This window comes from Uranotaenia lowii, unplaced genomic scaffold, assembly GCF_029784155.1.
Source record: "Uranotaenia lowii strain MFRU-FL unplaced genomic scaffold, ASM2978415v1 HiC_scaffold_455, whole genome shotgun sequence".
NCBI lineage: Eukaryota > Metazoa > Arthropoda > Insecta > Diptera > Culicidae > Uranotaenia > Uranotaenia lowii.
The window spans coordinates 18,014-31,484 of record NW_026598373.1 but is presented as its reverse complement, the minus strand read 5'-3'; the positions used below and the strand labels follow the sequence as shown (position 1 = coordinate 31,484).

At 31.9% G+C, this 13,471-nt stretch overlaps 1 protein-coding gene across 2 annotated transcripts; it reads right to left on the bottom strand.

The window, feature by feature from the left end:
* Positions 1-9,421: 9,421 nt before the first annotated feature.
* Positions 9,422-11,426, bottom strand: LOC129760124 (uncharacterized). Of its 2 annotated transcripts, none has more exons than XM_055757709.1 (2): positions 11,278-11,426; positions 9,422-11,217 (listed from the first exon to the last, which is right to left on the bottom strand). In XM_055757709.1, exon 2 carries the CDS (start codon positions 11,110-11,112, stop codon positions 9,976-9,978), a length of 1,137 nt encoding a protein of 378 aa, XP_055613684.1. In that variant the 5' UTR covers positions 11,113-11,217; positions 11,278-11,426; the 3' UTR covers positions 9,422-9,975. The 2 variants fall into 2 exon arrangements, with proteins under 2 accessions (XP_055613684.1, XP_055613683.1); XM_055757708.1 differs by having other exon boundaries at positions 9,422-11,220; positions 11,278-11,370.
* Between the last annotated feature and the right edge of the window lie 2,045 nt (positions 11,427-13,471).

The window sequence follows — 13,471 nt, the reverse complement described above, 5'->3', positions numbered from 1 at the left end:
AGTGGGGGACGAAATTGAAAACGATGGGAGAGCTCCCATGTAAATTTAAGATAAAAAGCTTTTCAAAGAAGGGACCATAATTAAAAAGGTTTTTTTGGGTACCGAGTACAAATTTCAGATCTTGAAAAACGAGTTTAGAGATCAAGTTACAGTAAATAATATATACCATCTTTGAATTGCAATTCAGAACTGCAGTTGCAGCTCTCATTTCAAAGTTGTTGGTTCTGAAGTATGATGAGGTTTGATTTAAAAAAATGCTCTCTAAAATCTAAATTTGAAAAAATTATTACAAATTAAATTTATTTCCGGAAGGTGTTGCAAAGCACAACGGGTCAGCTAGTTTTTATATATATAGATATATAGAAAAGGGATTGTCGAAAATGTAATTTAGACTCGTTTTAGACTCAATCTTAAAATTTGAAAAAAATTATTTCCTTTGTATCCAAAACATGAATGCAAGATAAAGATTTCAAGTGATATATTAAAGTCAGTTGAAAATTTAACAGTTCGACCATGAAATGAAGTGTGAATGTGATTTTGAGACATTTTGTTCCAGAGAAGAAAAAAGTGGGCTGGTTTTTCATTAATCTTTTTTTTTAATTGTCGATTGCTTTTTATGATTGGTTTTCTCAGAGATTTAATCAAGAAACACATATCAAAGGAATGTGGGGTATCATGATTCACGTTCACATTCATTATTTGAAATCTATTTTCCCGTTAAGCCATGGCCTACGATAACCCACTTTTCCCTACTCCAATACTGCATAACAAATTGTGATTCACAATAAGAATTATAACAAAAAAGTTATTGCAGTTTAAATTTGGCATATAATTTTTAAGGGTCATATATAACCATTATTTAGAGCTGCGATTTAGTTCTCGATAGTCACGTTTCGTCATTGAGATGCGTAAGGCACAGGAATAATCAAGATTTTGAATGAATTTGAAACTTAGGTTTCAGAAAAAAAAAGATTACCTATAAGCCTACCAAATTTATTTCCATCATTCCTCCAATAGAGTCGTCAAACCAAGCCTACAACGATAATATGACAGAGCATTCTGAGCCGCGTGTTTCCCAGCGGGAGCCACCGGAATTTTCGTTTTTCCTTCGGGCGACGACGACGACGACGACTGGGGCAATAAACAAGCTGCATCTAATAGTTTTACAACCCCGAAGAACCCCAGAAAGCAAAACATATTTTTTATGCATTTATATTGGGCCGCCTTTTTTATATTTTGGTTGAGGCTGATGAGGTTCTGTACTTTATTCCTTGGCCTATCGCATCGCATGCGGTGGATTTTCATTGCTCGCGGCCACGTTTCCTTGTGCCTTTTTTTTCAATTTCAGTCCAGCGTACCTATTCCTGGGGAGTTTTCCAATAGAGATACAACTCCTCGCCGAAGCTGCCTCTCTTTCGTTAGTCTCGCGATGAATTTTATGCGTAGCTGGCTTTTTTTTATTGCGGTCTTTCGGTTTTGGTTCCGGTTTAGAGATACCGATGTACCTACCTTTAAAATGTGTCTTAGGTAGGAACAGAGAAATAAAAAAAAATCCTGATAGGAATGTAGCGTTCACAGTTGCAAAGAAAGATAATCCTTTCTTTGAAACACCGACGCGGTCGCTTTCGTTCTTGTCCGGCTACACGGCTTACGCATATGGGCACATAATAGTAATTATAAATTATGTGTTTTCTGTTTAATTACATCAAAGCTTACACGGTCTCTATTAAATATGACAGGGTCGTAAATTCGTGGAATGAGCTCGGGTGATGTTATAGTTAAACACGTAGTTTTCTCACACCGCTTCTTAGCTTAGTTGCTCGAAATTTTATCTATATATTGTGCTATGAAAGGCTATAATTGAATAAGGCGCTTTTTTTTGTAGAAAATTGAATCGCCGACACTATTGAAATTTCATTCTAAATCAGATTAAGAAAATTCGTGTATTTAAACTAAGGTTGCCAAATTTTTATCAGCACGGACTGACAATAAGCAAACAATCAGGTATCAGAAAAGGGGTAGGTTTAATGATATTGTCTGATTGAAACAATTGAAAAAAATTATATGTATAGAGTTTCTAAGAAATTCAGACAATATCGAATACTTTAAATTCACGAGTCAAAGTTTTCTTTGGTTTGATAGCTTTGAACCAATTTCAAGTGTTTTTTTTTTCGAAAAATAACAGTAACCAATAAGGCCGGAACAAATTTCAAATCCTTCTTTTGTCACTCGTAGTTGGAAAATCGCAAGGGGGGGGGGGAATAAAAAATAATGCGATAAACAAATAAATTGGAATAAATTGCACGGAAGCTTGTATGCAACAATATTGCATACTATATCGTTTCACAAAACTTATAAATCAAGTAATTTTTTATCAATCAAATCAAGAAAACAAAAGGTGAAATAACTTCCATCTTCTTAAATTTATTTTTTTGTCTTTTAATCTTTCAGATATTCGATTTTTTTAATCGAAATTTACATAAATTACTTCAAACTTTATTTATTTCCCCCTTCGGGATTTATGAAATTCCGAAGGGGTGGGGGTTGACAAAAGAAGAAATTGATATTTGTTCCAGCCTAATTGAAAATTTGGGGGACCAATTTGAAGAGTTTAGTAGAATCTATCTAAGGATATAATCATTGGGATATAAAGATTGAAGTAATTTTAATGAAATGGAATGTCAGTTAAAAAAATAAACTAATATTTATTGAAGCGCCTAACGTTTTTCCAACATTTGCCCTATTCGAAATGCCGGAGCAGGATGTCAAGTATAGAAAAGATGGTTCACTACATGAAATTACGTTGGATCGGGAGAACCAACATGAGTAGTGTTCTGTTGTTCACTTTACTAAATTACGTTGGACCGGGAGGACCAACATGAAGATTGTTCTGAAGGTTCACTTTACGAAATTTTGTTGAATCGGGAGGACCAACATGAAAAGTGTTCTGAAGAATTACTTAACGAGTTACGTTGGATCGGGAGGACAAACATGAAGAGTGTTCTGAAGGTTCACTTTACAAAATTTCGTTGGATCGGGAGGACCACCACGAAGAGTGTTTTGAAGGTTCACTTCACGAAATTACGTTGGATCGGAATGACCAACATGAGTAGTGTTCTGATTGATCACTTTACGAAATTACGTTGGATCGGGAGGACCAACATGAAGAGTGTTCTGAAGGACCACTTTACGGAGTAACGTTGGATCGGGAGGACCAACATGAATAGTTTTCTGGAGGTTCACTTTACGAAATTACGTTGGATCGGGAGGATCAACATGAGTAGTGTTTTGAAGGTTCACTTAACGACACGTTGGATCGGGAGGACCACCATACATGTGGCTTGAGATGGCTCATCCTCGCAAAGAAGGAAATGTTCGGTTTACACAGAAGACATAAATTATTTTTATTCAAACGTAAGGTCTAAAAAAAGTTGAAACGGAAGGTCTTCATCTTTGAAACCGTTGGAACAGGAATAGAAAAAAGTTAGGACGGAAGGTCTTTAACTTCGGAAGCGTTGGGACAACAAGTCCTACAGAAAGGGTTAAGACAGATGGCTTCCCACTCTAAAGGCGTTGGGACGGGAGATTTGTAACATGATATCTGACAGAAGATTGATAGCGATGAGAAATCAGGAGCTTCCAATAAACATGTAATTTTCAATTGCAGATGGATTGCTATGAGTGTTGTTTTCAAAGTTGAGCTTTAGTTCAGAATGAATTAAGACACTGGTTTCAAACGAATGGTCCAGCTGATGAAAAATAAATTTCGGATGAACCCCCTAAAACCGATTTTTGAAATTATAAAACTTAAAAAATAACATTCTAGGGATTCAATCAATTCTGGAGTGTTAATTTCCCGGCTAATTTTCGGGGAATTGTCGAGAATTCCATATATGGAATTCTTATGAATGGACACTCTAATCAATTTGATAACATTACTCGTGCTTTAAAAAATCAAAATTCTTAAGAGACGTAAGAGTAAAATATAAATATGAACTTCCAAAATGACACAACTGGCACCTAATCACATTCGGAGTCCTGTCATTCATGATCATTTTTAATTTTTTTCATTTTTTAAATTGGATTTCTGTAGGACACATTTTCATCAATTGAGATATCTTATTTTAAGGAAACCATCGACAAACGTGTTACTTGCGATGCAGAAAATTAAAAATGTTCTAACGAACTCATTAACCTAATTAACTGCGTAAGTCAACGGACGATTGTAGGTATCTACTCTCAGCCACTTGACCTGCCTGCCACCCTTCGCTTGCACGGTCCCGTATGGAAATTGTATAGAGTTTTTCCGCAACCGACAACCGCTGTTAAATTGCATTTTTCACACATTATCTCATCGGAAGCGTAAACGAAGTGCAGCATCCAATCCCTTTTCTCCATAGCCAAGTCAACAAGTTCCTGGTAGGCAAGTTTAAGTTATCATATTTCAGAACAACCAAACGGAGAGGGAGAAAAAACGGAACCCTACAAATCTCCTGGAGGCATAAACAGCGGTTCGTCGTTTTTTCCCAGGATCAGAATCTCTCGCTGTCGTCGTCGTTTTGACTGACAATGACTGTATCGACTTGCGTGCCTACAAGTCGGTTTATGGAAGGAAATAGAGTCCCAAATGTATGTAAAGTTAGAAAAACATCTGCAGGTTGTTCTCTGTGCGTCAAATTTCTTTAGTGTTTTCCATTTTTTTTTTGGAAAATCACTGTGGGTTTAGAATCTTAAATTTCAAGTACCAGCACCAGAAATGCCAACCAAGCGTTCCGTGTATGTAAATTACTTTGGCACCCCAAAATAAAGTCCACAGTAATTTATGAACGAGGGTTACCAGTTATTAAACTAGTCTAAACGGAAGAATTTTAAAATTATAACTAAGAATAAGAATTGAACAAATTATAAAAATTGTAATAATTGTCAAAAAATTTCAAAATTGTCAAAATTGACTAAATTGTCAAAATTGTCAAAATTTTGAAAACTGTTAAAATTTTGAAAATTGTTAAAATTGTCAAAATTGTAAAAAATTTCAAAACATCAAAATTTTCAAAATTGTCAAAACTGTCAAAAGGGAGAGAATTGTCGAAATAGTCAAAATTTTCAAAATTGTCAAAATTGTCAAAATCGGCAAAATTGCCAAAATTGTCAAAATTTTCAAAATTGTCTAACTAGTCAAAATTGTCAAAATTTTCAAAATTGTCAAAATTGACAAAATTGTCAAAATTGTCAAAATTTTCAAAATGGTCCAAATTGTCAAAATTGTCAAAATTGTCAAAATTTCAAAATTGTCTAAATTATCAAAATTGTCTAAATTATCAAAATTGTCAAAATTGTCAAACTAGTCAAAATTGTCAAAATTGTCAAAATTGTAAAAATTGAAAAAATGGTCACAGTAGTCAAAATTGTTCAAATTGTCAAAATAGTCAAAATTGTCGAAATTGTCAAAATTGTTAAAATTGTTAAAATTGTTAAAATTGTTAAAATTGTTAAAATTGTTAAAATTGTTAAAATTGTTAAAATTGTTAAAATTGTTAAAATTGTTAAAATTGTTAAAATTGTTAAAATTGTTAAAATTGTTAAAATTGTTAAAATTGTTAAAATTGTTAAAATTGTCAAAATTGTAAAATTGTCAAAATTGTCAAAATTGTCAAATGATCAATTGACAAAATTGTCAAAGTGTCAAAATTGTCAAAATTGTCGAAATTGTCAAATTCGAAAATTGTCAAAATTGTCAAATTCAAAATTGTCAAAATTGTCAAAATTGTCAAAATTGTCAAAATTGTCAAAATTGTCAAAATTGTCAAAATTGTCAAAATTGTCAACTAGTAAAAATTGTCAAAAATTTTCGAAATTGACAAATTTGTCAAAAAAGTCAAAATAGTCAAAATTGTCAAAATTATCAAAAATTGTCAAAATTGTCAAAATTGTCAAAATTGTCAAAATTGTCAAAATTGTCAAAATTGTCAAAATGGTCCAAATTTTCAAAATGGTCAAAATTGTCAAAATTGTCAAAATTGTTCAAATTGTCAAAATTGTCAAAATTGTCAAAATTGTCAAAACTAACAAAATTGTCTAAATTGTCAAAATTGTCAATATTGTCAAAATTGTCAAAATTGTCAAAATTGTCAAAATTGTCAAAATTGTCAAAATTGTCAAAATTGTCAAAATTGTCAAAATTGTCAAAATTGTCAAAATTGTCAAAATTGTCAAAATTTTCAAAATGGTCCAAATTGTCAAAATTGTCAAAATTGTCAAAATTTTCAAAATTGTCTAAATTATCAAAATTGTCTAAATTATCAAAATTGTCAAAATTGTCAAACTAGTCAAAATTGTCAAAATTGTCAAAATTGTAAAAATTGAAAAAATGGTCACAGTAGTCAAAATTGTTCAAATTGTCAAAATAGTCAAAATTGTCAAAATTGTCAAAATTGTTAAAATTGTTAAAATTGTTAAAATTGTTAAAATTGTTAAAATTGTTAAAATTGTTAAAATTGTTAAAATTGTTAAAATTGTTAAAATTGTTAAAATTGTTAAAATTGTTAAAATTGTTAAAATTGTTAAAATTGTTAAAATTGTTAAAATTGTTAAAATTGTTAAAATTGTTAAAATTGTTAAAATTGTTAAAATTGTTAAAATTGTTAAAATTGTTAAAATTGTTAAAATTGTTAAAATTGTTAAAATTGTTAAAATTGTTAAAATTGTTAAAATTGTTAAAATTGTTAAAATTGTTAAAATTGTTAAAATTGTTAAAATTGTTAAAATTGTTAAAATTGTTAAAATTGTTAAAATTGTTAAAATTGTTAAAATTGTTAAAATTGTTAAAATTGTTAAAATTGTTAAAATTGTTAAAATTGTTAAAATTATTTAAATTGTTAAAATTGTTAAAATTGTTAAAATTGTTAAAATTATTAAAATTGTTAAAATTGTTTAAATTGTTAAAATTGTTAAAATTGTTAAAATTGTTAAAATTGTTAAAATTGTTTAAATTGTTAAAATTGTTAAAATTATTAAAATTGTTAAAATTGTTAAAATTGTTAAAATTGTTAAAATTGTCAAAATTGTTAAAATTGTTAAAATTGTTAAAATTGTCAAAAATGTCAAAATTGTTAAAATTGTTAAAATTGTTAAAATTGTCAAAAATGTCAAAATTGTCAATATTATCAAAATTGTAAAATTGTAAAAATTTACAAAATTGTCACATTTGTAAAAATGTCAAAATTGGCAAAATTTTCAAAGTTGTTAAAATAGTCAAAAAATGTCAAAATTGTCAATAAATGCCAAAATTGATAAAATTGTCAAAATTTTCAAAATTGTCAAAATTGTCAAAATTGTCAAAATTATCAAAATTGTCAAAATTGTCAACATTGTCAAAATTGTCAAAATTGTCAAAATTGTCAACATTGTCAAAATTGTCAAAATTGTCAAAATTGTCAAAATTGTCAAAATTGTCAAAATTGTCAAAATTGTCAAAATTGTCAAAATTGTCAAAATTGTCAAAATTGTCAAAATAGTCAAAATTGTGAAAGTTGTGAAAGTTGTCAAAATTGTCAAAATTGTCAAAATTGTCAAAATTTTCGAAATTGTCAAAATTGTCAAAATTGTCAAAATTATCAAAATTGTCAAAATTGTCAAAATTTTCGAAATTGTCAAAATTGTCAAAGTTGTCAAACTGTCAAAATTGTCAAAATTTTAAAAATTGTAAAAATTGTAAAAATTTTCAAAATTGTTAATTGACCATTTGACATTGGCCAAAATTAACAAATTGATCAAAATTAACAAAATTTTCGAAATTGTCAAAATTGTAAAAGTTGTCAAAATTATCAATATTGTCAAAATGGTCAAAATTGTCAAAATTGTCAAAGTTGTCAAACTAGTCAAAATTGTCAAAATTGTCCAAATGGTCAAAATTGTCGAAATTGACAAAATTGTCAAAATTTTCAAAATTTTAAAAAAATTCAAAATTGACAAAATTGTCATTGTTAGTTACAAAAACTGTTCATTTCTTGTTACAGAAATCATTATTTCGACTCAAATATCACTAATTAAAATTTTTCAAAAACGCCAAAGCGAATTGATCAAATGACAAAAAACACAATAAACTGAATATTATAATCTAAATCCATCTGAACATAAAAAAACTGCCAAGATAAACTAACCTGGTAGCCCTAACTTTAAATTCATGAGCAGAATACCGAAAAGTCACAAAAAAACAAATCTTAGAACGGCACCTCGGTCGATGTCAAACGCACTTTCTTTAGCATACGGGCCAACGAGCGATAATTTCAGAAGAAAACGATGGCCCGCAGCCGGCCCACGAATCCTCAACAAAGAAGCTAGAGGTCTAGAGCCGGGTGCAGCCTGCCTTATGAAGTCCCATCCATATCGTTCCTCGCTTTGTTTTACTGACGAAGTTCCCACAGATGATTCCCGAGTTTCCGACCATGTAGCACATCAAAATATTCAATTCTCTTTCAAAACCTTTTTCGTCTTCGTCGTCGATAATCCGATACTTGAAAACACATTTGTAACTACTTATGCATGTTTTTCTTTTCGTTTTTTCTTATGCATTCTGTTTTTCATACTCGGCATGTGATAATGTTCCTTTTTTTTTGTTTAAAGGAAATCATTTTGTCACTAGCTAATCCCTAGTTGATAAAGCAATGACTGATGCATTGCATATACGAAATTTTCTCAGTAATTATTCCAAAGCACTTGAACTGCTAATTGAATACTTGAGTTGAAGATAAAACACTGGTTGGTAATGCCTTATAACGAAATATTTTCTTTTTTAGATAACTAAAGAAATTACTTCTTTCAATTCAATACTCAATACTTCAAAAATATACAAGAATTCCAAATTAAATAGTGACAAAAAACGACAAATTGACAAAAATACCAATAGCTGAAATGACAAACATTCAAAAACAAAAGATTGACAAAAATGACAGCAATATCAGAAATGACAAAAATATAAAAAATAACAAAAATGACAAAAATATTAACAAATTGACAATAAAAATAGCAAAATGGATTAACAAAAATTGTGTCAACAACAATGAAAAACATGATAAAATAAACAGAATTAAAAAAATTATGAAAATGACAAAAAAAAAACAAATATGACAGAATAAACTTTTAGAAATTAAGTGAATCACAAAACTAAGAATATTGAAAAAAAAATACTAAAACGGCAGAATGAAGATTGAAAAATTGACAAAAATGACAAGAATGACATAAAATACTTCTCATCAAAATTAGAATTTCGATTTCTCTGATTTCCTTTTTGGTGATTTTTTAGGGCCAAACTTTGATCACTTTGAGGCGCCCCTGAATCAGGTCAGATTGAGCTGAAACTAAACCCAGGACCAGAGCAAATAGAGCGAAGTTGGTGATATCTTTCACAGATGTAAAAGTCATATTGTGTACAAAATTACATTTTTGTTAGTATAAATTATCCTTAAGTTATAGTATGATTCTCATGAATACAAGAAAAATGAACCTATCCTCAACTATGAATAAGTGATACCTACTATGTTTATGTTTGAATTCATCTAGATTTTTCGTAGAAGTATTTCTATTCAACTTTTTATCCAGGACACACATTTTGAAGCCCACATTTGATGATTCCCCTCTTCATGTCTTGTATGCAATGGGAGCGTTTGGTGCGCTAACGCTTCCTCTAGCTCCACCTAGTGTCTACTAGCGCTGAGTTGAAAATAAAAACAAGGCCAACTGACCATAGTTGATCCTTCTTCCACACTCGCTATGAAACACTCTTGAATTTCATCTTTTATATACGCAATCAACACTGAAGATTTACACATCCATAATGTGACTATTTCGTTTTGTAATAATTTTTCATTGGTTCTCGGGAGGTTTTTCTGCATGCTTAACTGTGAGTCGTTGAAGATCAGTAATACGACAAAAGAAAGGAAATTGAATCGGTGTATCCATCAAAAGTCTTTGCACAGGTTAGAAGCGTCGATGATCGGTTTTCCTCTTTTTCCTGTTGAACATTGGGGTCCTATTTCTTTTTTGATGGTTAAACTTTGGATCGTCAAAAGTTGAAACGAATGAATTTACCAAAGCACTTTCCCGATGGAATTTGTTGTTTCCTTCTACTCTTTCAAGTGATCGTTTGTTATTTTGCCTTCGATTATTGCCGTTTGAAAAGCTACCGTGACCATGCTCTTTCGGGAATCTTTTAACTTGCTTTGAAACAAATGGTCTTCTATGGTTTTTCCACGGAGTGCTTATTTCGGGCTGCACTCCGTCTAGAAAATATTGCAAAATGTGCGGCTTAGGCATCGAATCCATGAAACTGGGATCGGTTTGAATCCTCTGTTTAATACTTTCAAGAACATCCTTTTCTAGGTAACGTTGCATGTGCGGCAGCTTATTCTCGGCCGGTGTGAATTGGTTCACCTTCTCCAGAGCGTTGATCATCGCTTCTCTTGATTCAAACTGAAAAGCAATTTCTTCCAGCGAAACCCTGTTGGTATATTCTACATTTCCAAACATCTCAAGGCGATACTCCAATCTAAATTCCGTTGGGAATTCACAGCCTCTTTGACCGGAATCGGCCGCAAAATCTTTTGCAACAAAACTTCTGCTCACATCGAAAAGCTGCGGCTCTCGCCCACACAGCACATTCAGCTTGTATCCGTAGTATGATTCCCTGTGACAAACTTGAATAGCTCTCTGGGCATCTTTCTGCGAAACAAAGTAGACTAACATATCCATTACTTGATACTTCAACTGATGTTCGGAAAATCTTCCCTCAGGCAGATGAAAGTACACCATTCGCGTTAGCAGCCCGTGATGGGCGAAATAGTTGGCCACTTGATCGTACCAATCCGCTTGGTCGGTGGATTCCACTTTGAAACCGTTGACGTACACAGGCCAGTAGGCACCAGGCAAAAAGTCTTTCCCGCTACCCGAATCCGGAGTTTTTGGGTAGAGTTCCTGAAGGGTATGTCTCCTAAACACCCATTCAACGGGATGATTCCCCTTCGAATTTTCATCACGCTCCGGTTCTTGCTGATTTTTCGTTTGGGGCAAACAAAAGTCAGGTTCTTCTTCCGATGAATCGTAATGCTCGTAAATCATTTTAACAGGTAATTTTTTCCCCTGAGATGTATGCTAAATTTTAACAGCACTATTTATGAATGATCTTTCTATTGCACTTGAATTTGGCAATGCTCAATTGTAAGACTGCTGCGAAAGGAAACATTTTTAAAACAAATAACAAGTTTAATTAAAAAAATTACCAACCTTCTGATATGCTTTATGGACGCCGTATCACCTTTTCTTTCGAGTTTGTCTGGAACTCAACGAGCAGCGTTGCCAACTTCCAAAACTGTCTTTCTACACGCTTATGAAATGTTAAATTGTTCAAAAATATTTCTAACCGAGTGGTGCCAGGTGTCCTGATTTATCTGGATTTGTCCTGATTTTTGAAGAGTTGTTTTTGACATTTCTTACGCACACTTGCTGAGCGTGTACAGATGAGACGGGACAGTTAACCTCAAAAACTCTCGGTACAAAAAACGGGCAGCTGGTCGACACACATGGTCGTTTTTAAGGTTAATTGTCCCAAAATTGAAAAGTGTTGGTGCAACAACCAGCATAATATCACGAACACTACCAGTGGCAAATAGGACTATACCGTTTCAAAAACTTTCAAATTGTCTTGATTATTTAAAATTTGTCTATAAATGTCTTGAATTTCCCTGATTTTCAAAAAAGATATCTCAATTCTAATCGAATTTATAATTGAACTATGAGAACTTCGAACAAATCTGTTATAAAGAAAAAGTAAACTCGTTTAACCGATCGTGTAGGGCCAAGAGGCGTAACTGAGTTGACCGTGTGTGACAAAACGGCCTAATAACCAACGAACAATAAGTGAATATAATACACATTTTTTTATTTGCTTGAACAAAAAGAGGTCGAATTTTTTAATAGGATTTGATTAGATCTTCCGAAATTTCAAACGCAAAATTTGTTTTTCTCTTTTCAAGCTAATTGCTATTTAGTTTCGCGCTTATGAAATGAGAATTTCGGAAGTTTGAAGTTTGACGTTAAATCAGGAGTGCCAGGTGGTTTTGACAATAATCAACACATAGCGATAAAAAAATCAGGATTTTTCAGGACACCTTTAAATTGATTGAAATAACATGCAGCGTTCACTGCATAAATAAAGGCGAAATACAGGTATTGAAGACGCTCAAACCACTGACCACACTGACATGACACTTAGAACAAAAATTCAACCATTTTCTGTCAAATTTTTTGTTGTCAGATTTTGCAGGTTTGCAATACCGACGGCAGGTGGCGAACCTGAAAAATTTGGCAAAAAATGCCCTGTAGGAAAAATGGTCCTGTTTAGCCCGATTTTATCGACGATATTGCGTGTTTTATTTTTAAAGTTGGGTGGCATTTCTTAACTGGGATAGCATTTCTTCCAATCGATATATGCGCACTCTGGAATCGACATTGCGTACTGTTGGAAAAATTATCCAAAAAACGAAATCGAGTGTCCAGTTAAACTAATTTATAATTGATTTGATGAAAGGTTCTCATCATTTAACTATAAATTCAGTTCTAATTTAGATATTTTTAAGAAAATCAGGACATTTATCAGACATTTTTAAAAAATCAGGAGTTCTGATTCAGGACAATTTAATTAAGTGTTTTTGAAAATCAGGACCAACCCCCTGGCAACTTGACAGTTTAGTCGAGTTTGCTGTGCCGTCTTCAAAATGGTAGATGTCGCACTAGTCGCGTTTGTTTACATGCATCCTGGGTCGTCCCTAGCAGCGGCAACGTTCATTTTCCATTGAAACCACTTGATTTTGTTTCGGCATCCGTGGATGCAATTCAACTGACGAAATACCATTTTAAAAGGGCACATAATCAAAAGTGATGCAAAAAAGAAAAATAAATAACTTTATAATTAAATTTTATAATAGTTGTCAATGAAATAAGTAATTTTATTTCAATCTATTTGTGTTCCATTCTCGGTTCCAACTTAATAACATTTCTGTTTATAGCAAAGATTACAAAATGGCCATCTTTCATCCGAATCCGTCAAGGAATATTTTAAGGAATATCTTTCAATATTCCTTGCGAATCCGTTGTGTTTTTTGTTACAAGGCGTCACCAGATAGAGTTATGAGTTTATTTCGTTAAACATAACGTGGTTTGAAATAGTTCCGCTATTTCTTTAAGTTTATTACGGTAAAATTTTATCCAGCTGAATGTTATGAAATATTAGTTTAACAAATATGTTGAGATAGTAAACACTGAGAATGAAAGCGGAAACGAGTTGAGGTGATGGCTTTGCATTTGCACAAGTGACGTACAGATAAAATTTCGGAAAGTTTAATTCAAAAAAAAAAATAGTAAGTAGCATCAAATGTGAAGATTGCAGAAATGAACTTTTCAATAGTTTTATTGGCAGATT